Raw genomic sequence first — 25,089 nt, 5'->3', positions numbered from 1 at the left:
CCCCAGTCTATCCTCCCCTCAACTCCTGGACTCCTCTGTCAGGCTATACAGAAAGCCTAGGCTGGCTGACTGGGCTGAAGTTTGGAGGTGGGGTACTAAGGAACCCCCAGCACAGAAGCACAGGGAAGAAGGGTCTCACACACACACACCCCAGTGGTAGATGCTGACGTTACTGGACAACAGACTACAACTGGATCTTCCACAGCCATTTATCACAGCGACTAATCAGACCTCAGAATAGGGACCCAGGAACAGAGGGAGACAGGACGGTCAGGTGACATTTCCAATATACACACAGACAAGTCACATTTAGACTGGCTGAAGAAAAGCGATCTTTATGGGGCTGGAGAGATGGCTTGGTGGTTGGGACCACTTGCTGCTCCTGCAGAGGACCTAGATTTGTTCCCAACATCCAAATGGTGGTTACAGTCATCAGTTAACTCCAGTTCTGGGGGATTGGACACACTTGTCTGGTCTCTGTGGGCACCAGGCACACAAATAGTGCGTTTACATACATGCAGGCAAAACAAACATAGAAATAAACTTTTTGTCTTTTTTTCTTTTTCCCGAGACATGGTTTCTTTGTGTAGACTTGGTTGTCCTGGAACTCACTCTGTAGACCGGGCTGGCCTCGAATTCAAAGAGATCCACCTACCTCGGCCTCCCAAGTGCTGGGATTAAAGGTGTGTACCACCACAGCCCAGCCTCATTTTTTAAAGAAAGAAAGAAAGAAAAAAGCTGCCTTGAGATACCAGTACCCAAGAGCTGGAAAAGACAGGTGAGGTTTAATCAGGGAACCCAATTCCACTTGCTCTGCAGCTGGTAGAGTGTAAAGCTCCACACCGTACAGAAAGGTGGGAACTCGGTGACTATCAGGTCCCTCCCAATTTGACCACCACCTCTTGTCCCCCACATGCCTATTGACCATGCAGAACCAGGAAGCACCCTGAGAGCCCCTGGTCTTGGTCCTTGGCTTCCTTACCCACAGCCCAGCCCCTACCACACAATATTCCCTCCAAGGTCATGGCCTCACATCTCCAACCTGCACCCCCAGGCTCAGCAGGACAGGGCAAAACACAGCCCTGTTGGGGGCAAGAGATTTCAGAAGTCAAAGTTTAGACACAAAGTCCCTGAGCAGGTACCCCACATCAGTCCTGGGGACCCTGTAGCCACACAGCCATTACACCACCAAGCTGAAAGCCCATACTCCTCTGCCACATGGGCCTCCACAAGGCACCGCAGTGTGCTGTGCCTTGGTCAGGAGAGACTCATGGGTCCTTTATCATCGGCTCTTCACTAGGACCCTGTACAGTGAGAAGCTAAGGACGGCAGCCACCGCAGTCCCGACAGCCACCAGCATTCCTCGGAGCCAAAAGGAGGAGGGGTGCAGCTCTGTGTGTACCAGGTGCCTGTGGAGACATGAATGTGCCATGTGTGTGCTAAAAGCTCACTGCTGAAAACCCGTGTCCTGAGCAGCCAAGAGGCCAGGCCAAAGGAGGCCACCCAGCATAGCTCTCTGGGTCACAGGCCCCACCCTATAGCTCTGACACCTTCGTACCCAGATGACAGACTAAGCCCCAGGATAGCGACCCCACACCAAGGCGTATAAGGTATACCCACGGGAAGGTAGCCATGGTAGCAAGTTGGGTAAAGACAGCTGTATCGGGCTGTGCTGGTCCCAAGCAGGAGAATGAGGCAGGGGCAGGCAGCCGGTGCCTACGGCAGAATTCAGCTGGTGACAGGCCTGGTGAGGCAACACCTTGAGGGAGATCAGCTTTGGAGGAGATAAAGAGGCAGGGGGTCTGCCCGTCCATGTAATGGCGCTGCCAGGAAAGAGACGAGTAGGAGCTGAGCTTGCTGGCCTTTCTAGCTAGCCTGTGGGCGGCTGGGATGCCCTTACAGGACCCTAGGCCAGGACTTGCCTTGTATATGGTAGCACAGTGTACAAAGGTCTTGGGGTCACTGCTATCAAACATTAAGCAGGCGACATCACAGGTAGTGTCCAGAGAGGTGTCCAGCAGGCTATCCGCACTTACTTCACACAGCTGGGACAAACAATAGCCTTAGCGGCTTCCCCAAGGCTCAGTTCCCCGACAGCCACCCTGGGACAGCTCCATTAGGAGAAGGAAGAGGGAATATGGGGTGTCTGTCGTGGGTCTACCCTCCAAGACAGGGTGCACAGTCCCTCACTCACAATCAGGTACTTCTCTTGTCCGCTGACCCTCACTGTATTGATGGTGTACATGGGGGGTTCCTCAGGGAGCTCCCTGGCTTCCTGTGTGGACAGTAGCAAAGAAGTCTTGATTTTGCTCCCTGTGGTACCTCTCCTGCCCCTGGAGTTCTCTGGTAGAGGGCTGGGGCCACCACGGTTCTCACCCTCAGGCTGTGGCCAAGGAAGGCCTGTAAGAAAGCCGACTTGCCCACTCCTCGGGCTCCCAACACCTTGCACATAAGCACACTGCGCTGTGTCTGCCCTTTCTCCTGGTCTAGCCTCTTCTCACGGGTAACTGTAAAGAACTCATGTGAGGGGCATGGCCATTGAGGTGTAGGGGCCCAAGGACCGAACAAGTAGTTACCCACCTGTGATGGCCTGTGCTTGGGAGTCCTGCTCACAGAGGGTGGGGTAGCCCAGGTAGCCAAGGTGTGCAAGGCACTGCCGGACATCTAGGTAGGTCACCAGGCTGGGGGTGAAGGGAGGCACGGTGCTCAAGAGAGTAAGGCAAGGGTGGGGAGGACTAGATAGGCAGGCACACACTGTACTTACGTCCACTGGCAGAGATACCCATGCAAGGGCAGCCGGCCAGCCTGAGTGGGGACTGTGTGTGAGAGTTCGGGGCCCCAGGGTGCCACTGAGAACACACTGAAGAGATCCTGCAGCTCCGTGGGTGAGAGGGCACCATCATGGTCCTGCAGACAGAGGGGCTATGGTGACACGTGCTTGGGGTGTGTTGAGGAGCAAGGGGAGCGGTGCTCACCTGATCATGCTTCTCAAACACCCGCTGCACAAACTGGTAACCGCGGTGGTTGAGCTCTGTGCTGCAGCCAGAGGGTACATGCAGCCTGTGGGGATGGCAGAGGCAGGCTAGTGCACTTCGGACTGCCACAATGCAGGACCTGCCTGGGTAGTCAGGCACTCCCAACTGAACCCTCTGGTCACATGGTTGGGGCTAGGCAGGGAGTGGCTATGAGTGTGTGTTGAGAGGCCAAGCTAGAGGTCCCAGGTTGCAAGATCAAGGTAGATCCATCAGGAAGCCAGTGCTGAGGGCCCTCCAATCCCAGAGAGGCCCAAGAGTATAAGCCCCGCTGCCTACCCGCCTGCAACTCACGGTGGAGAGAGGTAGTCAGGCGTCAGCTCCAGTGAGTCACTGTACCCAAAGCGCCGCAGGATGGTCCATGTGGTCTCGTGACGGCCACGTTGGATGAAGAGTGTGTTCAGGAAGAGGAAGCCTGTGAAAGGATGGAGGGCTCACAGCCAGCCCAGTCACTCCCCACACACAGAGGCGTATGATCATGTCTACCTCACCTTCCAGGGTCAGCCGGTTGTCCTGCACGCCACCTGCCACGTTCTTGCTTACCACCCTCTTCACATCATCCAGGGCCTGTGGGGCCAGGGGATGGCCGAAGCAGGACTTCTGCCTCCGGTAAGAAAGGGCTTCAGGTCAGTCAGCCGCCCCCATTCCTCTCTTATGCGGGAAGCTAGGGTCTTGGGGCAGGACCACACCTGGAAGGCATTGAGCTCCCCATCACTGAGCGCATGGTCTAGGTCCTGATCTGAGAGTCTGAAGATCCGTGTGAGAGCCTTGGCGCACGCAGGTCTTAGCTGCAGGGACACAACGCCAAGTGGTCCTCTCCCTGTTCACCCCGCCAGTGCTCCCGTTCATTGCTCTCCTTACAGAACACAGAGCTCTTAGGATGAGTCTCAGGGAAGTGTGTGGCCCTCACCCTCTGCTCACCTGTTTGGCCTCAGGGTCATAGAGGGGGGCTGTGGGGTGCAGAACAGCCTTCTGGGCATAGTAGAACAGTTCTGAGATATTCCTCAAGTGCTTGGCGGAACACTGGACGAGGGTGGGGACAGAATCAAGGAGGGATCGAAGACGGATACAGGAGAGCTGCTGCAGGGTCTTAACACGGGCCTTCCCAGGCTCCCTGCTCACCTCGACACAGGTCTCTATCTCAGGAAACTGGCTCATGATAGGTAGCACAGCCTCCATGGTACTCCCTGGTCGCAGGTCTGACTTATTGCCTACCAGGATGATGGGCAACCTGGGAGAGAGGCCATGATCACCAGGGATGGGGAGCAGGTGGGGCCTAGTCCCCCCAGCTGAGGCCCTGCTGGTCACCTGGGCCCTGTGGCAGTCCTGCCGTTCACCAGCGGGATCCACTTGGTTCGGATCTGAAAGACAAAGTGCAAGCTTGAGGAAAGAATGCACAGGCGCACTCACCAGCCCATGCTCCCCCATCTGGGCTAAACAAGCTTTAGGACTGGTGGAGAGCTGGAAGCCAGCTGTGGTCCTGCGGCTGAAGCTGGTGGGAGACTGTGGGTGATCCCAACAGCTGCAATCTCCCCAAGCAGGCTGGGGTCCCTAGCTCAGAGGTATGGGGCTCCCTGAAAAGCTCAGCAGAGATGAGGCTGGGAATGAGGATTGGGGATCAAGAGCCATTGTGTCCTGCCCAGGTCAACTGTCAGCTAAGCCAGGCACTAGCAGCAGGGGCTGAGAATGGACAAAGAGCTCCCCTCTTGCTCACCTTCTCAATGGTGGCTTCCTCGGACACATCGTACACCACACACACTACATTTGCCTAAGGAAAAGCAAGACACAGGGTGACCAGAGGCTGCCTGCTCACTATAAACAGCACAGGCCACTCCAGCAAGTCCTGGGTGCAGGGGCTCTGAAGACTGGGAAGCCCGCCTTTACCAAACAAGCCTCTCCCTGCCGCACTCTCCAAGAGACCCCAGACACAAGCACCCTGGCTCCAGTCAGCACAGTCTTGCCCTAAGTGCTTATGACAGACCCTCCACATACAAGGGTACAGGCAGCAAGGATGCTGTAACAAAAGCAAGGAGACACTGCCTACACCCATAGGACACAGAGGCTGAAGGGCTGCATTCAGGAACATGGCAACTCTGGCAAGGGCTAACTCCTAATTAAGATGGCATCCACCCCAGCCTGGAGAAGCAGAGCAGTAGACTACAGTATAGAGCCATGGCACTGGGGAAAGGGAGCGTACTGTCTAAGGAGAAGCAGTGGACAATACGTATCTGCTCCCCCTAGACCCTAAGAAGGAGCAAAGGAAGGAGCTCCCTTCCCTCCCTGCGCACTAACGGAGGCACTGGACCGATCCTGGTTCCCAGTAAGCTGTGATCTGGGAAAGCCAACAACATCCAGTGCTGAAGGTCAAAGCAGAATTATCAGGGTCAAGCACAGCTTGTCACCTAATCCAGCTCCGCAGAAGAGGAAGCCGATTAAGACCAATGAATCGGGCTCAGTACCCAAGGCCCCTCAAGATGCACCGCACCTTGTGGATCTCCTCCTGAAGTTCCTCCTCTGTCTGCTCCGCTTCTAGAGGGAAAGAGAACCCGATGCAGAGAGGCTGGTGCGTTCGGTGCAAACCGGCTGAAGGCCCAATACATACCGGTTGAGGGGACAGCACTTGGGGATACCTGAGTAATCCACGATGTGGGTGGGCACCTTCTCCGGAGTGACGTCGGCGGGGATGGTTATCTCCTCCGCGCGGGCAGGGACCTGCAACAGGTGGTTTGGGATTGACTGGGGAGTCCGGACGCCCAGAGCCTCGCATCCACCCCGAGTGTCCATTCCGGCCGACGCACCTCTTCCGGAAACTCTTCGCCGACCAGCGACAGGATCAAAGAAGTCTTCCCTACCTGGGCTGCGCGCGGTAAGGGGAACAGTAGTCAGGAGCGCTGTCGAGGTCACGCCGACCCTGCCCGTCTGCCCGCGGCCCCAGCACCTACCTTCGCCCAGCAGCAGGATACGCACGTCGCGCCGCATAGCTGCCGCCCGCAGCAGCACCCCAAACCCACCCTTCCCAGCCCCAAACGGACCAACTAGACCTAACCCCAATCCCAACCCTCTCCTTCACCCCGCTCGAGCCCCCACACTTCCTGTCCTTAATCCCGCCCTTACACAAGCTTCCGGTCCCGCCCGCGCAGTACCAGCTAGTGGCTGAGCTACGCTTCGGCGCCGCCACATGGGTGCTCGTAACACTGCAGGTGGTGTAGCCACTTGCCTTGGACCCAATAAGCTTCTCAGGGCCAGTGGCTAGTAAGGCTGGACAAAGGACAGGGCTGGGCATAGGGGCAAAGGCTGAGTTCAGGACAGAAGTGATGCAGAGATGCAATTTATGAGGCAATAATAAAACAATGTATCAATATAACAAATGCCAGCTTTTATTTATTTAAACTGTACAAAATAAAAACAATAAAACAACCTTCCTGTGAAAAACCATCCCAGTATGCTGTCTTTTGTGTGTTCTGGAATGGTTCTGGGGATCAAATCCATGTCCTCACACATTCTAAGCCTCCTTAAATCTTTTCAGATCACCCACATTCAAAACAGTGTAGTTCTGAAGTCTGTCCCAGCCAGTCTGTCCTGGTTCAGCACGCAGCAATCCACAGCCTGGCTTTTCTGCCTATGTTCCTAGCAAGGGTTCAGGGCTGGTGACTTCCCACACCAGGATCTCATTGTGTGCAGCTGTGAAGAGCAGTCTGCCAGACGGGGTGAACCTACACAGGTGTACTGAGTCATCATGGCCTTCAAAGTCCTGGGCAGTCCCTGACACACAGTCTAGGAGCCTCAGCATGCATTCTGTGGACAGATGACAGGATGAGAGGGCCAGGCAGCATCCAGAGGGATGCCCAATCTTCTTGTGCCCCGCCTGCACCAGGAGATCTTGCTGAGTGGAATCCCGACCATGATCAATCTCTATATCACCAAACCTGCTATGGCAGAAGGCCATCAAAGCTATCCCATTGGCCTCAACGCAGGTGCTGCAGTTGGTAACGTGCACCTTGCCTTGAGCTTAGGCCCTCTTTGGGGTTATGTCTCCACACTCTTCATAGAGAGGGAGCCCCAAGGCACAGAGGTGAAGAGCAGGAGAGCCAGTTTGCCATTCCCCAAAACAGCACAAGTGTATCTACCAGCACTCACCAGCAAAGCCAACCACCATGAGCTGGGCCCCTGCGGACAGGCTCAAGGACATGGCAAAGAAGGGCAGCGGTGTCTTCTGCACTACCTGTAGGAAGACAGCAGACAGCATGACACAGGGGACTCCTGCTAGGAACACAGCCCGGACTCCATGACTTTATGACCGTGCATGCACAGCCCTGGACGCCCATCCACAAGGCAGCAATCCTATCATAACTCACAAACCTGCTTTTGGCGGAGGCTGTAAAAGACCACTTCTTCATGTGCACCAAGGCCCACGCACACCAGTATCGCCCTGTCCCAAGGGCAGAAGGCAGCAAGAGAGGGGGGCAGGAGGCCTAAAGTCTGTGAGAAATAGTGTATTGTGTTGAACTGTGCAGGTCGCAATCCCCACCCATATGCCCTGGGAGCTCTTACCTCTGAGGTGGCAGGTGCAGGAAAGCTCAACCACTCCAGGAGCTCACAGCGGTCCTGGAGCCAGTCAGAGGCCCAGATGCTGACCCGCTGGTCCCCGCTTGCAGCCAGCCACAGGTCAGCACCCTCTACCCCTAGGTCTCCATACTGGGAGAAATGAGGAATATGAGAACCTGCCGACTGCCCAAAGCACCCCAAACCTCTTCCCACCATCACCTGAGATTGCCTTACCTCTTTGCTTGTGCTCTGGATAGCAGAGATTGGAGCACCCCGATGGTCACTGAGTACACGGAAGGTCATTCCTGTGCAGGGACGGCTTATAGCCACAAGTCCATCCTTGTCTCCAGATAGGATGGTCTGACCTGTGCCAGATGGAGATCAGGTTGCCACCCTGTGAGCCTAGCCCATGCCCTGAAGTGTGATGTGGGCGAGATGAGGTTGACACATCACTCTGTGGCCCCATCTCCTCACCATCAGTGGAGAAGGCAATGGCTGTCAGAGCAGTCCGGTGGGGGTGCATCTTGAGCTCCATTGCAGTGCGAGAGATGCTGAAGACTCGAAGTGTGCCATCACTGTAGCCTGCCACCACCTGCTGCTGCTCTGGGCGTCCACAGGCTGGGGGGCTCCACGCAAGGCAGAGGCAGCTCTGGTGCCCCAGGGAGGTGACAGCACTGGCTTCAGCGCATGGGAATGCAGCATATGACCTGGGCTCTACTTTGAGCATACACTAAATCCCATCCGCACTCACAACCCCCAACCTACCTGGTTCAGCACTTGGAACTGGATCACCAACTCCATGCTGGCCAAAGACCATACCCTCACGCTGCCATCCTCGCCACAGGTGGCACAGTGAGACTCGCTGGGGCTGAAGACCACCTCATTCACCTGTCGGAGCCCAGTATGGCTGAGGGGATGCCTAGCTGGGCCTTTCCTACCCTGGTCTCCAGGACCAGGCCGCCACACAGGAACATCTGTCTCCTGCCCAAGCCCACTTGGCCCAACCATCTCCATGTGAATGTACATGCTACTTCCCTAGTCTTGGGGATGACCCCATCAGTAGGTGGGAAACATTGTTAGAACCTAAAATATATAATGTGACCACGTGTCTCCAGCCGGCTACAAACTAAAAGCAAAAGCGCAAAATACTTGGCTGTCTCTAGTGCTTGTGACATGCGTGGCTTTGTGGCTTTTTTCCCAGTCAGGCTGTTGACTGTCTTGATGAGCAAACAGGTGTGTATTTTGTGGGCACCACTAAGAATCAGGGTTTTTGGAGGAGGGTGGCACAGACACCACGAACCAAAGGAATTCAGTGTAAACTGATGCATCACACGTCCTGGAGAAAATTCAAGGTTAGGGGTTGCTCCTGGGCCCCATCAGCTGATCCAACAGTGGGCTCGTGAGGCTCATATCATGGCAGTTAGGACTGCCAGCACAGCTCAAGGGCTGTGATCCAAACTTCTGAAGGAGGGAGAACATGTTGGCTATTTGAACAAGAGGAGACTGGCCATAGAAAGGATGGTCGCACTGACACACAGCCTGCATGAACCTGCAATTCTGATGGACAGTGGAGGAAGCCCGATACAGGCCACATGCAGGATCTATCTATCACATGACTGTCAGGCATGAATAAATCCAGATACTCCCATCAATTGACTGGCCTGGCCACACCTGAAACACCCAGACCAGTTCCAACTGGATCTGAGCAGATTCAACCAGAACCTTCTGGGGCCTCTGCCACCTGAACTCCACAGTAGGACTCTGATGATGTCAGCAGAGGCAGCCTCTGGGAACTGCTAAGCAGGTGATGTGGGCTCCTCAACAAGTTATAAGTAAAATATAGAAACACTAGCAAGGATCTAGAAGACTGCAGAGTCAGTCAGGCCCATAGCAGATATAAACAATGCCTGGACTCAAGAGGGTCCACTTGAGTCTCCCTAAGAACACTAGCAGCTGAAGACAAGATGATTAGGGTGTGGGAAGAGGATAGGAAATGGGGCTGCCCTAGCCTGTCCTGCCTGGGGTGGTAGAAACCCTGTCTTCCTTAACAGCCCAGCAGGCTCACCTTGCTCCTGTGGCCACTGATGAGGCGGGTGCTAGTGCCCTCTGTCCAGCTGATGTACCAGAGTGTGCCAGCTGTGGTGCCCACTACACCCATGTCCATGCCACTGTCAAAGCTGGCACTCACAACAGCCCCATCCAGGGTCAGCTCACGCTCCATGAACACAGAACTGGATCTAAAAGGATAGGGGAAAGGAGTCTTGAGACACGAGCCAGCCAGTATGCCAGGTGATGGAGGAACCAGCAGTCATCTGGTGCTGTGTTCTCATGGGTAAAGGAACCAGGACCCTACAGAGAGCAGGAGCTTCAAGCCCATCTCTCCTTGGTCTGCAGCCTGAAAGGCCCATGCTATGCCTGAGTGTATTCTCAAGGAGGGATGCAGCTGAGGACAGGTATGTAGGGCAGCCTTTATGTGAGAGCTGTGTTACAGAATGGGTGAGGCTTGCAGGAGCCAACAAGGACTTGAAATTTGCAGCCAAAACCCAAGGGAATAGTGCAGGCGAGAGGCCCATGGCAGCTCACCTGGCACTTGAACCCTTGCGCCTCAGCTCTGGCACAACGCCCACAGCCCAAAGACGCAGCCTTCTTGTGTTACTGCCACTGACCAGTCTCGAACCCGAGCACAGCAGCACTCCTAGAAGACAGGGTGGGCATGAGATACCCACCCCCCAGGTTGTGACAGCTAGTACATTTGGGGGTCATAGAGGTTGTTGGGCACCCACCAATCTCGCCTTCATCAGCCTCCCAGGCCAGGAAGCAGCGGCCAGTGCCAGTGTCCCAGACACAGACCTGGCCAGAGCTGGAGCCACAGTAGAGCAGGGGGCTGGCCCCGTAGCAGAGTGAGGTCAACTCGGATGCCCCCAATTCCTCTGGGACTGGTTCCCGGTGAACCTGACAGCACAAGCATGGCTATGGGTCAGTGATGCCCCGAGGCAACCAGACTCCCATTCAACACCTCAGGGCTGAAGAGATGGCTCAGCAGTTAACGGCACTAGCTGTTCAATTTCCAGCAAACACATGGCAGCTTACAAATGTCTGTAATTCCAGTTCCAGGGGATCTAACACCCTCACACAGACATACATGTAGGTGAAACTCCAATGAATATAAAATAAAATTAGAATAAAAAGCAAAGAAAAGAAACACCTCAGCCAGCAGTCCGGTACCTGGAAGCTGGTATCTGTCCCATGGTGCTGCAGGAGCCAGAAGGTAATGGCACTTGTGCCCACACAGATGAGTTCATTGGCATCCCAGGGGTTGAAGGCTACACCATGCACAGGCTCTGGGAGGCGAGTGGATGACAGGAGTTCATAGGTAGCCATGCTCCACAGGGCAAGGGTGAGGTCAGCATAGTCCCCTGGGGACACAAAACAGGGACATCAGGCGCAGTCCGGCCACCAGAGATCCTCGGAAGGCTGCCCTTTCTCCGCCTCTCCAAACCCACCTACCCAGGGTCACAAGGAACTCATCATCGGAGGAGAAGGTCAGAGCCTGCACAGCTGTGTCATGGTGGGAAAGGAGGTGCTGACAGATGCCCTTGGGGACATCCCAAATGCGGATCTGGCAGCGGGCAGCTGTGCCGCCACAGCAGGAGGCAGAGGCCAAGACCTGCAAGTAGGAGGGTAGGTGGTCAGGGAGGAAATCGTTACTTACGCCTGCCCTTGCTAAGTGGAGGAGAAGCAAGGACAGTGCCCTTCACGCTGAGCTAGAACTAAGCTCCGCTGCACTGTGCCCACGGACACGCACCTGGCCATCCTGGTTGAGTGCCAGAGTAGAGATCTCTTGGGGGTGGCCAAGCCAGTGTCGCTGGGTGCCAGAATGCAGGTCCTCCACCACCACCAATCGACCACATGTGTAGGCAAAGAAGCCTGTAGGCAAGGAGGTTCCTGTCACTGCTGATAATCAGACCTCACGGGGCCTTGGCATCACAAGGGCATGTGCCAGTGCCCTGCACTCTAGAAGCTTCAACTGACATCTCGCATCCATTTGCTATGGAGGACCCGCCCTAGAGGATGGGACTGGGCACTCTAGCCCTACCTGTATTGGGCCTCCAAACCATGTTGGCCCGCCCGTTCCCATTGTAGCCCACAACGGTCTTTAGTCGCAGCTGCTCCCTGCCAACGGGCGGAAAGGAGACACTCTACAAGGAAGCAGACCCAGAAAGCTGATAATCAGCACAGCTGGCCCCAAAACTACATGGTCAAGCTGACTGGAGACATACAGACAGAGTGGTCAGGTAAGGGACCCAGGGTATCAATACAGAGATAGGTGGGACAGGTGGGAGCCATAGGAACTAGGACTTGATCCTGGGGTGTGGAGCGGCCCAGGAGGGGCAGCACTGGAGAGACAGAGGTGGGCTCAGCAGAGCGCCAGCAGTATATACATATGTGCCACAGAATGGTGGGTGTGCGGGTGCATGGCATGAAAGCTACCCTCTGGGAAGAAGACCTAAAAGAGACTCTGGGGAAGACTGAGAGGGCCCACAGTCACCAGAGGAATACTCAGAAACCCCGAGAGTGGCAGCATGGTGTGCCGCTGACCTTGACTCGTGTAGAGGCCTTATATCGAGCTGTGAAGTGCTTGTAGGAATCCGGACGGGTTGGGAGCCCAGTCTTTACTCTCCGGAGGCTCCATTCACCTGACAGGAGGAGGAGAGCAAAGGGCACTGAACTACTACCAGCTGAGACCCCTCCCCAACACAAACCCCCAACCCTGCTAGGCAGACAGCTGTGTTCCACCCACTGCAGGTATACCAGGATCCCCAGGGTCCTGGAGGTGACCTCAACTCATCTTTCAGGTAAGATTACTACAAACCCCCAAACTGCCCTGACTGAGGCCTCAATCCCTGCGTGTGGCCACCTGCTTACTTGTCTGGCTATGATGAACTACAGCCGGTGCCCAAGAACCCTTTGCAGTCTCCCGAGGACCATCCCCAGCTCCACTGGCTTCTCTCTCTACGAGCACAGGTGGGGTCGGTGCCTGGGCTTGGAGGAATGCCTCAGAAACATCATGGTTCTCCTTACAGAGCCCTTCTTCATCCGATGTGGAAAAGGTGCCTAGGGTTAGGACCAACCAAAAGAGGGAAACAGAGCCAGATATGGTGGTGCATGCCTTTAATCCCCACAAGCAGATCTTGGTGAGTTCAAGACCAGCCTGGTCTACAGAGCTAAATGCTAAGAGCCTGTCTTGAAAGAAAGAAGGTGAGGGAAACAGCTACCTGGCCTGACACCACCCCAGAATCAGCACCAAGGAACACACTGAGTCCAGGTAACCCAGACCTGCTTAGGACTCCAGCCCTTACCAACGCTGCCTTCAAGGGGTCTGTCATGGATACTCAGTGGGGGTGGTGATGCCCGAGATGGTATGGGCACTTGCTGCCGAGGGAGTCCACTGGCCCCAGATGCCAGGTCCTCCAACTGTCCTACACTGGAGCCTAGAGATAGAAAGACCATATCAGGGTTGGGCATATCAGATCTGTCTATTAGGGAGACAGTCTCTGTGGTGATGACAGACATATCAGAGGAGATGGTGCCATCTGCCCAACCTGTGTCAGCTCCACCCAACTAACAGTGCTATACCCTCCTCTGCCAGCTAAGCCTGGTCACTCACCAGCCTCATGGACTGTAGGTACCCCAGGTTCACTTTGGTCACTGAGAACAAGAAAAGGTGTCAGGAGGCAGTCAGCAAAAGGCCCATGCATGTTGTGGAATATTATTTTAAGATGTGTTACATTTGTTTATGCTGTGGAACATTTGTTTAATGATGCAAAGGTGTGTTGCATTCTTTTATGCTGCATTTGTTTAACTCTGTGAAGTTGAGATACTTTGCCTGTCTAAAACACCTGGTGGTCTAATAAAGAGCTGAACGGCCAATAGCGAGGCAGGAGAAAGGATAGTGGGGCTGGTAGGCAGAGAATAAATAGGAGAAATAAGGAAGAAAAAGAAAGAAGGGCCGGGCAGTGGAGACGCACGCCTTTAATCCCAGCACTCAGGGAGCAGAGACAGGCGGATCTCTGTGAGTTGAGTTTGAGTTCCAGATAGGCTCCAAAGCTACAGAGAAATTCTGTCCCGAAACAAAACAAAACAAAACAAAAAAAAAAAAAGACAGAATAATTTAAGATAAGAAAAGTTGGCTAGAAACAAGCCAAGCCACGCTAAGACCTGGCATTTATAATAATTAAGAATACACCTCCATGTGTGATTTATTTGGGAGATGGTGGCAGCCCCCCTGAAAGACCAAAGAGTAAAAGAGTAAAACACAACCAACAACACACACACAGACATGTTGAAGGGCAGACACTTGCCTCTCAGGGGTGGCCAGGACATCCCAGAGGAAGATGGCATCCCCCACGCTGAGGACCTGCTGCTGATCAGGGGTGAAGGCCACAACACGCACAGGCTCTGAGTGGCCAATGTAAACCTAGGGACAGAAAGTAGCACGCACAGGGACCCAGAGCATGTCTAGGATTCTGAACTCCCAGTATCTAGGTATCCCCGTGTAGCGTTTGGCCTCAGCGGGCAGAGGGTTCTGCACATCGCCCTCCCTCCTTCTAGCTCCTGCCTTCCTTCACTTGGTCCTCCAGGAGTCTCCTCAGCCACCTATGGGGAGCCCTCAGCACATACCTGGCAGCTGGGGTTCGCGTGTGTTGGATAATCCCACACTGTAATGGTCCGGCCAGTGGCTGCCAGCAGCAAACGAGCATCCTCACTAAGAGCCAGGGAGGAGCAGGCTCTGGAGCGGACACTGGAAAACTAGAGGAAGCATTCTCTAAGACGCCCCTTTGTGGTGGCACAGTGGGCACTGGGGGCAAGGCTGCAAGAACAGGGAAGGATCAGCAGGCCAGCTGCCCGTAGTCCCATGACTCACCTTCCGGATAGTGTGTCCCGACACAGCATCCAGTACCACAACCTTGTTAGAGGATGTGGACACCAGCAGATGGCCTGAGTCCCCAGGGCAGAAGCAGACAGCCACAGCCCAGTCCAGGTGGTTGCTGGCCAGGTTGAGGGTGCTGACATCAACATGCAGTAGCTGGGGGCAAGAGACACTAGCACCACCCAGAACCTGGGAGGAAGTGGCTTCAGGAGCACCCACCTGGGCACCTAGACATAACGCCCACATAGGAAGCTGACCTTTCAGAGAGCAGGGTGAGCCCAGAACCCGCTTAGCATAGTAGGTAGGCCTGGGCCTGCTCCTGAGTAGCTGCAGCCTCTTACCTACTCCTGTACCGCTTTCTATCTAGCCGGGTAGAACCCCTGACCCAGGAGGTCCCACACTCACCTTGTCCAGGGAGGCTGACTCCACGACTGTCACCATGCACTTAGAGGGGCCCACAAAGGCCAGCCGGCAGCTGTCTCCACTGACTGCCAGGATATTGGGGTTGGGGCGGCCATCCTGACATAGCATGTTGGCTGTAGCAGCACAGGGCGGTGGGTCAGCAGGTGACAGGAGACAGTTAATCCCGTCTCCCCTGCAGCATGCACTGGCCCTCTACAGCTTCCACAGAACACACACTTCAGTTCGCCAGTCCTCATAGGCCATGGTCACATGACTCACCAGAGGCATAGATGCCCTTTTAACAGGTCTCTTCCAGTCATTTTCCTGGTGCCCAGGCTGCCCACCTTCTACAGCGGGGTAGGCACAGACCCTTACTGACCTTTGGCTTGTGAGGAAGCACATGGCATAACCTAGGCCCTAAGAGTGGAGGCAATGGCCCTGCTCTGGTTAGATATTCCTGGAAACCTGACACAGCAAGGGTCTTCTGGGCAGAGGAAATTGAGAAAATGCCTCTATTAAATTTGCCTGTAAGCAATTCTGTGGGGACGTTTTTTCTTTTTATGTGATACATCATAGTGATTGATCTTTTTTTAAAGATTTATTTATTATGTACACAGTGTTCTGCCTGCATGTATGCCTGCAGGCCAGAAGAGGACACCAGATCCCATTACAGATGGTTGTGAGACACCATATAGTTGCTGGGAATTGAACTCAGGACCTCTGGAAGAGCAGCTAGTGCTCTTAACCTCTGAGCCACCTCTCCAGCCCTTTTTTTTTTGTAATTTTTCAAGACAGAGTTTCTTTGTGTAGCAGCCCTGGCTGTCCTGGAACTTGCTTTGTAGACTAGGCTAGCCTCAAACTCACAGCAATCCACCTGCCTCTGCCTCCTGAGTGCGGGTATTACAGGTATGCACTACCACACCCGGCAGAACATTTTCTTTATTAATGACTGATTAATCAAGGGAGGGCCGATTTTGGCAGTGCCACTTTTGGGCAGGTGGTCCTGGGTTGTGTAAGAAAGCAGGACGAACAAGCCATGGGGATCAAGCCAGTAAGCGGCTCTCCATGGTGTTTGCTTCAGTTCCTACCTTAAACTGTCTTGATGGATTGTAAGGTGTAAGATGAAATAAACCCTCTCTTCCCCAAGCTGCTTTTGGTCATGGTCTTTATCACAGCAATAGAAAGCAAACTAAGACAGGTTTCTGCAGTGCCTTGGAACCAGTGAGTGGCTAGGAGCCTGACCTGCCACACGTAGGACGCAGCATCGGGAGACAGCACAGTTGTACTGGACCAGGGAGCCCTGAGAGCAGGAGCTGAACAGGAATCTGCCGTCAGGGGTGATGACCAGGCTGGTGATGGCCCCTCGGTGACGCCTGCACCACACATGGGACACTCACTGACCTTGGTCCTGGGAGCTAAGATGGGGTTCGTGGTGGTACTGGCTTTCCTGCAAAGGGTCTTCCCCACTTGGAATCCCGCACATCTCCTCAGCTTCCACATTCACTGCTAATGTCTGTGAGCCCTGATCCCCCAGGGGCACTCACGTGTGTTCTACCAGGACTCCAGAGTTCTCCAAGCTGAAGGAGCGCACAGCCCCACTGCTGAAGCCACAGAAGAAGTTTGGCAGTGTGGGGTGGAAAGCAACAGCACAAGGGGTTTCCTCAGAGGACGAGAAGTCATACAGCTGGAGGGAAGAGGCCACCATGAAGGGGGGAAGGGCCAAGAGAACCCAAGAGAAAAGAGTACCCTAGGCGACTTTAACACCAAGTTCCAGACATCGGACTGGAAGGACCAAATCCCTGTGCCCCCCCTGCCCACAGCCCTTTTGTGTGGTATCTGGACCTACCTGCCTTTTGCTATTCCCCACCTGTTGGAGGGTAGTCAGGTCCCAAATGCGGACAGTGTGGTCAAGGGACACAGTGGCCATCTGTCCCCGGTTCTGTTCTGTAGAAAGCGCCAGCACTGGGGCCATGTGGGAGCGTGCCAGCACAGTATACTCCCGGGAGGGGACATCAAGGAAGCCCAGGTGTCCTAAAGTAGTGGTGGACAGCACGCGCAGGCCATCGGGACTGAAGGAGACTGAACTCACAGGGCCGTCATGATCTGTGGGAAGGGTGGGTCAGCAGGCCTGGGGCACGGCAAGCTCCAGAACTCCAGGAAATGTCACACCACACTATGTGGGCACTGAGGTCCCAAGACACCAACCACTTGTTCTACGGCTGCCAAGGTCACTAGAGTATCCTGCCCACTAGCCACTGCCCTCAAAGCCCCAGTGAAACCAGCCTGCAGCCACTCCTGTATTGATAGGTGTCAGGCTCAGGACAATGCCCTGACCTCTCAACTCACTGTCCAGACCAGGAATAGTGTTATCAAAACCAGAGCCAGAGAACCCCACCCTCCCCAAGCCAGGATAAGTAGATATCTGCGGTCTCACCAGCCTCTAGGAGCACTGAGGAAAAGTCCAGGGGCCAGAGTCGCAGGTAGCCATCCTCAGAGCCCACAGCACATGTGGCAGAAGAGACACTGAGGCTGCTGATGGCAATGCCGGACCCTGGAAAGGGCAGGCATCAGCACCTCAATGTCATGCCACTCCCCCCAGGGACAGGTGCCCACCTACCCAAGCTGAAGTTCTGCTTCTCAGTGAGCGGAACCCCAGGGGACTGTGTGGGCAGCAGGCGGCGGATGTGCTGCACAGCCATGCGCTGATGGTCAATCTCCAGGATGTGGCCGCTATGGCTACACACAAAGCTGTCCAAGGAAGGTAAGAGGTGAGGCAGGGAACTCAAGGTATGGGGTGGGCTGGGTAATGACGAAGGAGGGGACTCACAGTATGCTACCCGAGGGTGCCCAGGAGCCATCCAGGGCATGTGCAAAGGCGAGGTCAGTGAGTTCCAGTGCACAATACTCGCCTAGGTCCACAGCACAGGAGCGTAGGGCACCACCCCGCAGTCGCCACAGCCGTACACTGCCCCGACCACATGAGGCCATCCTGTAGGCACGGAGGGGTAAGCAATGCGGAGCAGGAGGCTCAAGGCCCAACAGACCCTGCCTCGGTACCTTATTGCCTGGCCACATCACCTGGTTTCATCGAAAAAGGCAATCCGAAAGGTCTGAATATCAAAGTCAGCATGCACCTTCGCAAGGACGGCTACCTCGCCACCAAGGCCAACCTGGTCTGTGCCCCAGGCCACTACCACCTGCAATAAACCCACAATGAACTCCAGGTGTAGACACCAAGCCCTGTGAGATCTTTGTCTGGCCCTACCCTGAAAGGACTAGCTGAGGCCATAGCCCCTCGATAGGCGGAGGCTTTCCCTGGACTTAGAAATCTGTCCCTAGATGTCAAGTCTGCAGTGTGCAGCTGTAGCTGCCTGAAAATATACACAAAACCTGACTGAGGCCGGGTATAGATCTTGGTGGCAAAGCTACTATCTAACAGGTGATGCCCTGGATTAAATTCCTAGCATTCAAGGGAAAAAAAGCCAGAGGTAGCTCACACTGAAACACTGGGTCACTTCAGAGCACTAAATGCCTGCAACTCTGACAGTACTGAGCATTTAAATACAGATTTGGAGTGTGTCACCTTGGTTGGCCTGGAGCTCACTATGTAGACCAGACTGGCCTAGACACATGCCCACCTGTCTCTGCCTCCCCAGTGGTAGGGCTTTAAACTCAGTACTCAGAGGCAGAGGTAGGAAGATCTCTGTGAGTTCGAGGCCAGTCAGGTCTACAGCACAAGTTCCAGGACAGCCAGAGCTGTTGTTACAGAGAAACCCATCTGGGGGGTGGAGGGAAGGATGACAAAAAGAATGTGCTACCACACCCAGCCCATCACGATTCTCTTTTTAAAAAAATATTTTATTAGCCAGGCGGTGGTGGCGCACACCTTTAATCCCAACACTCTGGAGTCAGAGGTAGGTGGATCTCTGTGAGTTCGAGGCCAGCCTGGTCTACAAGAGCTAGTTCCAGGACAGGCTCCAAAGCTACAGAGAAACCCTGTCTTGAAAAACCAAATAAATAAATTTATTTTTATTTTGTGTATATCAGTGTTTGTCTAAATGTGTCTGTGCACCAATGTATGTGCAGTGCCCACAGAAGCCAGAAGAGGGCATCCCATCCCCCTGGGACTCCATGTTGGTATTTGGAAGTGAACTGGGGATTGGAAAAACAGCCAGTGCTCTTAACCACTGAGTCATCTCTCTAGCCCCACCTCAAAGCAAGGCATAAATACTACTTTAATAAACAGAAACAAACATAGACAAGAGTTTTAGAAACCAGATACTGGATGGAGCTCACTATCCAAGTGACAGGGCCCCACCTCCTCTACAAGGTGTATTGACACATTACCGTCCTTCCATGTCTGTCTTTACCCACACCGCAGAGGAGCGCCCCACTGCCAGAGAAGCTGTAGATGTGGAAGATGATGTCAGCAGCTTCTGGGCATCTCCCCCCAACTCCCACTGCTGCCCCGCCCCAAGGCCACTGCACCTGAGGGAGCAGATGGTGTGGAGTGGGCTGCGGAAGAGGGACAGGCATCCTCCAGTCTGGAAGTCCCAGAGTCGCACCATGCTGGGAGGCTGCACTTGGGCTGAGGCTAGCAGTGTATCATTCCCATCAAGGGCCAGGGCAGAGACCTGGAGAAGGATAATAAAGAGGGAAAATACATGGCCTGTAGTTCACCTCTCCCCACCCAGGCCCAAGAGGCGTGTACCTTGTCTGTGTGGCCAAGGAAAAATCTCTGCTGTCTGGTATCAACCTGTAGGACGATGATGACTGCATGGCAGGGGTAGACAACAGCCATGCCATCTTTGGTCCACAGGGCCTACCACAAAAGGGACAGAACCAAAGTCACGCACAGAAACCCAGTCAAGTTCCTCTTGACTGTTTAGAAGGGGAGGTACATGCACACACACAAAGACATACATACTTCACACATATAAGGGAAGGCTAGCATACAAATCACTAGAAGGGAAGGCTGGCACACACACATGAGGCATCTGTCCCCCCATTACAGGAATTTATTGAGACAACTAAAGGCCCTTCAACATAAGAGACTGGTGATCTTGGTAGCAAAAGACCAAAGACTCAGAGACCATGCCCAGAAAGGACTGCTGAGTGCCCAGGGTCCTTGGTGGGCAGGAAGGAGAGAAATACTACTCCTTTCTAACCGAGGCTTTGCCTAGAAGCCCACTGCACGTGCTGGAGTCAGTATTCCACACCACACCCAATTCCAACAGTTCCAGTCTGGATCAGAGACCCATACTCAAGAAGGTCTAAAGATGCAGCGGGCTGGAGAGATGGCTCAGCAGCAAAGAGGGCTTACTACTCTTGCAGAGGACTCAAGTTCTACTCCAAGTACCAATGACTCACAACTGCCTGTAACTCTTGTTCAGGGGATCTGATGTCCTTTTCTGATCTCTGTGGGCTTCTGCACACATGCAGTAACTGTACGTACGTTCAGGCATACACACATAAAATAAACAAATCTTTATGGGGCTAGAGACTATGGGGCAGCAGTGTAAAGCACTTGCTGCTTTTACAGAGGGCCAGGGTTCAGTTCCCAACACCTACATGATAGCTCACAACTATAGATAACTCCAGTTCCAGGGTATCTAATACTCTCTTCTGACTTCCCTGGTACCCAGCACATTCATGGGACACATACATACATGCAGGCCAAACACTCATACACATAAAATAATCTTTAAAAAGTTAAAAAAAAAAAGATGTAACCCAGAGCTATTGGGTCCTTGGGAGCCCTTTGACCCAGCCACTGCCTGTCAGACCTTGCCAAGTTAATAGGGGTACCCATGACCTGACTCACATTTGCCCACACAAGAATGGGCAGATGTGGGCAGGGCAGGGCCTCTTAAGGACCGTAGGGAAGAAAGTGCCCAAGACAGGACTAGAAATCTGTTCTTTCTAACAACTCACTCATGCCACCCACTGAGAACCGGCCTGGAAACTGCCTCAAAGCCTCACCCATTGGGTGCTGTGACCCCCAAAACCGATGACTCCCTTGAGCCTCAGGACTGGGTCTGGGAGGAAGAGCTGAAATAGGAAAATGAAAAATGAGATTTGAGGAAGACACTCCAGCCCCTGCAAATGCCCCCACCTGTGCTACCTCTAAAGGAAAAGCTTGGGTATGGGGTGGGGGTGGGGGTGGGGCTCCTGTTAGCAGTCATCTTCTGGCTGCAGTGGTAAAGCCTCCATAAATGTCATGTCCTATCCCGTGACAGACTATCTGGGGGTGACCCTTAGAGCTGGCAACAAGAACAAACCCTTCTGTATTCATCTACAAGGGCTCTTGCTCAATGCAGGAAGGATTAGAGGCCCGTCCACTGTGAATACAGCTCAGGGCCTCAGGCTGGCCAGCACCTCATCTCACTAATGCCCAAAAGCCTTCAGCTGGGCACTCACCTTACAGGACCCAAGGTCCTCAAGAGCCATGGGCACCCCAGATGATTTGTTGGCCAGCACATGTCTGCCACCGCCCACTGCGTGTGCATCAGTGGTCTCATCCCAGGACGAAGGATGTTGGCCAGGGATGCTGGAGGCAGCGACACTGGAGACCTCTGGATGTTTGTAGGTCAGGCTGACGTCTGGAAGGAGTCTGGGTGCTGAGGGGACCTTGCAGGGCTGTAGCAGAACGTGTGCCATCAGCACCCTAGGGCCACCACTCCCTAGCCCTTTCCCAAGTGCACTCACCAAGATGGGATTAGATATCTGGACCACGGGGGGCCTACTGCTCTGTAAAGGTTTGCCAAAGACCTTTGGATGAGACCGGCACCGTGATACATGCCCTAGGAAGACCACAACAGAGTAAAGAGTCAGAGACGAGTAGCCAGAGGTCAGCAAAGGTACAGGGCGGAAAAGGTAGCTTCCCTCACCCATTCTATAGACACCACACCACAAGCGCTGCCATCACTCTACCCAAGACCCTGCAGCTCCCCTCCCAAATGGAAAGCCTGGGAATCAGATGCCACTTGCACAGACTTTAAAAGTGGTTCTAGAAGCTCAGACGACCATTGGCTAGGCCCTTCTCTGTGCCAGGCACACACCAGCTATAGTCTCCACACTACTGAACCCTTCTCAGGATCCCTGACCCTGTTCCCACCAATGTATGCACCCTGTAATGTCACAAGCTTACCTGTCTCTGGAGGGGAATGCCTCTTTTCAACCTGCTCATAAGGCGCTTTTGAGCCATCGCTTGGAAACCTCATGGGTGGCAAACACAGGCAGAGGCAAAATCAGTATCTGGGGACTGAAGATCAACCTGGCCCCTCACCACCATGATGTTCAGAACTGCTCACCGAACGTGGATGTAATGGTCATGCCAGCTCTCCCCTTTGGGCACTGGGAAGGCCATTTCTCGAGGCACAGGGTTGACAGGCAACTTTGCACGCCGGGCCTCAGTGACGGTGACAGCTACAATGGTCAGGGCTGTTCTAGATCAAGGGGAGTTTGTCCTATCCCTTCCCATCCTAGACAAGTTGCAAACCCAGGCATCTGCTAGTATACTGTTGGGCCACCAGCTCACCCCAATGCTTTTTCTAGAACCGGGGGCATTGGTGTGTGGCTCTGATCTGCCAGGGGAAGGTTCCAGCCTTCTGACTAGGATTGGGCATGAAGTGTGGGCCTTACCGGGGTCAAAGCACACATCACTGGTGTAGAGGTTTCTGACTAGCAGGCTGGCACATAGCCTGATGCTCTTAAGGTGGCCATAGTGCCGGCTCAGGTAGAACATCAGAATGTCACGCAGGTCCAGCTGCAGGCAGGTCCAGCGGGCATTAGGAGGCGCTACCCCTGCCAGGTCTGTATAACAGGTGCAAGGTCAACACCTATCGTTTTGTTTCCCCATTTCCATAGTTGCAACCCTCTCAGCCCCAGACCCCAGCCGTCCTCAGGGCCACATACAAGCCCAACCGGGCCTGTACCATCCCGTTCTAGGCCTTCAAGCTGTCCCTCCTGAACCAGGTGTCACTACCTCTTCTGGGCGTCTTAGTCTCGAAGACAAAGGGGAACTGAAGCCATGTGGCAGAGGACTTGAAATCCTTAAAGAGGTTGGAGAAAGACACACGGATGACCTGGCCGTCCTGTGAGGCAGAGTGAGGTCATTAGATGGAGATTACGAGGGAATAGGCAGCATCAAACACACAGCCGTCCTTCCAGGCTGAGCACCTCGGTGGACACGTCCAGGTGGATGACAAAGTACTTGGTAGGCAGGGGCCGGAAAAGCACATACAGGTACCGCCCAGTCAGCCCCAGAGACTGGGTGCTGGTTCTAGGCAGCTGGATGTAGTTGCTGGCAGAGACCGATCCACGGATGCGATACACGGCGCTCTTCAGGACCTTGTCCTACAAAGAGAGAGGAGCTGTGAACAGCGCAAAGCTGGGGGATACTCAAGAGTGTCCACCGGAAGATTTCTCAGGAGCAGGAAGGCCTCCGGCCCGTACCGTCACCACGGCCACATCTCCCTCTTTGCTGGACCGTTTCCACTCATCCACCCTGAAGTGTTTGAATACGTTGAGAAAGGGGTGCTGCCAGGCTGCAGAAGGAACGCCGCCTGAGCACCAGTCTTGGGCAGCGCGCCGCGCCCCTTCGCCTCCGCCCGCGGGACGGGCTTCCGCGCAACGAATAGTCAGTGACGCAGGGGGAACCTCGGACCCGGGACTCCCGGGACGCGAGACCAGACGACAACACGCCGGGCGCGCACCGCTACCGCCAGCCATGGCGCTGCAGCTCGCGCTTCCCGCCTCAGCTGACGTTGTCCTACGCAAGACACGCATCACGGCGCCTAGCAACAGCCGCCTGGCAACGTCGCGTCACTTCCGCCAAGGCGACGCACAGAAACTCCCTTGGTTGCGTGGCACCCGGTTGCCTAGCAGCCCCCCTCAAACCCCGCCCTCTTGAATGTTTCCAGGCTTCTCTGGGCTCTCCCTGGCCACTCCCACTGTTGCTTCCTGCTTGGGCCTGTAGCCACGCCCAGCCACCCAGGTCACCGGCAGCTGTGCTAAGTATGGGTAGTCGCCAACCCTCTCTGAGGCCTCCCATATTTGAGGGGCTGAACCTTTTTTCCTGTGTGGGAGCAGGAGAGGTTATACTGAGGCCTGACCATATCCACGGTCCACCCAGGCGGGGCCTCATCTCTGCCTTCCAACCCTCTGGAGGCACCTGATCCAGTTACTCTAGGTCTCCCTGCTTCAGGAAAACAAGTTACCAGTGCCCACTGAGGCTAGGATGCCAAACAACCACAGTCAGCACCGGTTCACCGCATACACAAAGACCCCTGAGACATCTTTCGCAATATCCCACAGCCAGGCCTACAGACCTGAGAGAGGAGGAGGCAGGACCTGCAGTCTAGGGCTAGGGTCCCGGTCCAGTTCAGTCCCTGTGTAAAAATGTCCTCTAGGACTGGAGGAATGGCTGCTTGCTCTTCCGCAGGAGCGGGGTTCAATTCCCAGCACCCACACGGCAGCTCACAACTGTCTAACTCTGGTACCTTCAAACAAATGCACACAAAAAAAGTTATTTAAAAAAGTGAGTGAACTCTACCTCTAAGTGGAGACATGCCCTAACCTACCCCTTAAGGGTTAATTAACCCTGTGTCAGGAACCTGGCTAGGGAACCACCCCTAGGATTCACCTTACAATAAAGTGCTATTTCTTCCTTTTTAGAATCCCTGTGCCCTAGTGCAGTCTGTACCGGTCAAGCCAGTGTGAGGCTTGACCCAGTCTTCCTGAGGCCTCAGTCAGGGGAACTTTTTCTTTCAGGCGCTGGACTAAGTATGTTTCTAAAACTCAACTAATGTGCTGGGTTCCTTGTTCTTTTTCAACTTTTTTGAGACAGAATCTATATAGCGTTGGCTGTCCTAGAACTTGCTATGTAGACCAGGCTAGCTTTGAACTCTGTCAGCCCCTGGAATTCAGGGATTAAAGGCCTGAGCCTCCCCGGCTGGCAGATGCCAGTGGCTGACGACCTCTGCCTTATCTGCAACAGCAAAGCTTTTGTTCTTCCTTCTCCTCCTCCCTGCCCTGCAGATCAGAGATTTATGTACAGCTTGCCTGCCCTGGGGTTTTTCTTCTAAAGGGTAAAACTTTCTCAAACCCTTCTTTGTTCTTGAGCTTCTGTTGGTCTCTCTGTGTTTTCCTGGCTGTCCTGGATCTCACTTTGTGGGA

At 54.3% G+C, this 25,089-nt stretch overlaps 2 protein-coding genes across 3 annotated transcripts; both read right to left on the bottom strand.

Moving 5' to 3' along the window:
* Positions 1-308: 308 nt before the first annotated feature.
* Rhot2 (ras homolog family member T2) lies at positions 309-6,132 on the bottom strand. Of its 2 annotated transcripts, XM_075941452.1 has the most exons (19): positions 5,975-6,132; positions 5,831-5,889; positions 5,663-5,744; positions 5,518-5,561; positions 4,747-4,800; positions 4,341-4,393; positions 4,155-4,263; positions 3,954-4,055; positions 3,722-3,820; positions 3,524-3,632; positions 3,327-3,447; positions 2,976-3,060; positions 2,765-2,907; positions 2,581-2,681; positions 2,377-2,507; positions 2,195-2,275; positions 1,923-2,045; positions 1,621-1,823; positions 309-1,409 (listed from the first exon to the last, which is right to left on the bottom strand). In XM_075941452.1, exons 1-19 carry the CDS (start codon positions 6,009-6,011, stop codon positions 1,283-1,285), a joined length of 1,863 nt encoding a protein of 620 aa, XP_075797567.1. In that variant the 5' UTR covers positions 6,012-6,132; the 3' UTR covers positions 309-1,282. The 2 variants fall into 2 exon arrangements, with proteins under 2 accessions (XP_075797567.1, XP_075797568.1); XM_075941453.1 differs by lacking the exons at positions 1,621-1,823; positions 1,923-2,045 and having other exon boundaries at positions 1,185-1,409; positions 5,975-6,122.
* Positions 6,133-6,388: 256 nt separating this feature from the next.
* Positions 6,389-23,674, bottom strand: Wdr90 (WD repeat domain 90). The gene is made up of 41 exons (XM_075941451.1): positions 23,368-23,674; positions 23,092-23,268; positions 22,898-23,006; positions 22,555-22,725; positions 22,224-22,338; positions 22,061-22,128; positions 21,619-21,713; positions 21,331-21,549; positions 20,893-20,961; positions 19,622-19,732; positions 19,399-19,544; positions 19,258-19,315; positions 17,989-18,107; positions 17,738-17,899; positions 17,528-17,658; positions 17,345-17,461; positions 16,778-17,013; positions 16,455-16,594; positions 16,153-16,283; positions 14,914-15,044; positions 14,503-14,664; positions 14,259-14,387; positions 13,940-14,055; positions 13,246-13,286; positions 12,938-13,069; positions 12,504-12,692; positions 12,177-12,274; positions 11,674-11,776; positions 11,383-11,504; positions 11,085-11,244; positions 10,803-10,993; positions 10,361-10,529; positions 10,161-10,272; positions 9,643-9,814; positions 8,343-8,465; positions 8,052-8,226; positions 7,812-7,942; positions 7,584-7,727; positions 7,392-7,511; positions 7,170-7,254; positions 6,389-6,827 (listed from the first exon to the last, which is right to left on the bottom strand). The coding sequence occupies exons 1-41, from the start codon at positions 23,641-23,643 to the stop codon at positions 6,652-6,654; spliced, it is 5,631 nt and encodes a 1,876-aa protein (XP_075797566.1). The 5' UTR covers positions 23,644-23,674; the 3' UTR covers positions 6,389-6,651.
* Positions 23,675-25,089: the final 1,415 nt, after the last annotated feature.

Source organism: Microtus pennsylvanicus, chromosome 11 (assembly GCF_037038515.1).
Source record: "Microtus pennsylvanicus isolate mMicPen1 chromosome 11, mMicPen1.hap1, whole genome shotgun sequence".
NCBI lineage: Eukaryota > Metazoa > Chordata > Mammalia > Rodentia > Cricetidae > Microtus > Microtus pennsylvanicus.
This window is presented reverse-complemented; position numbering and strand designations above follow the sequence as displayed.

Bases quoted from the DNA above. Each gene is read 5' to 3' on its own strand.
- Rhot2 (XM_075941452.1), bottom strand. From the start codon at position 6,011: ATGCGGCGCGACGTGCGTATCCTGCTGCTGGGCGAAG. The intron at 4,056-4,154 runs GTGAGCAGGGAG...ACCCTCGTCCAG, and splicing joins AGATAGAGACCTGTGTCGAG to TGTTCCGCCAAGCACTTGAG. The intron at 2,908-2,975 runs GTGAGCACCGCT...CTCTGTCTGCAG, and splicing joins TGTTTGAGAAGCATGATCAG to GACCATGATGGTGCCCTCTC.
- Wdr90 (XM_075941451.1), bottom strand. From the start codon at position 23,643: ATGGCTGGCGGTAGCGGTGCGCGCCCGGCGTGTTGTCGTCTGGTCTCG. The intron at 22,129-22,223 runs GTGAGCAGTTCT...GCCACCCATGAG, and splicing joins GACCATTACATCCACGTTCG to GTTTCCAAGCGATGGCTCAA. The intron at 10,530-10,802 runs GTACCGGACTGC...TTGTGCTGTCAG, and splicing joins GGACAGATACCAGCTTCCAG to GTTCACCGGGAACCAGTCCC.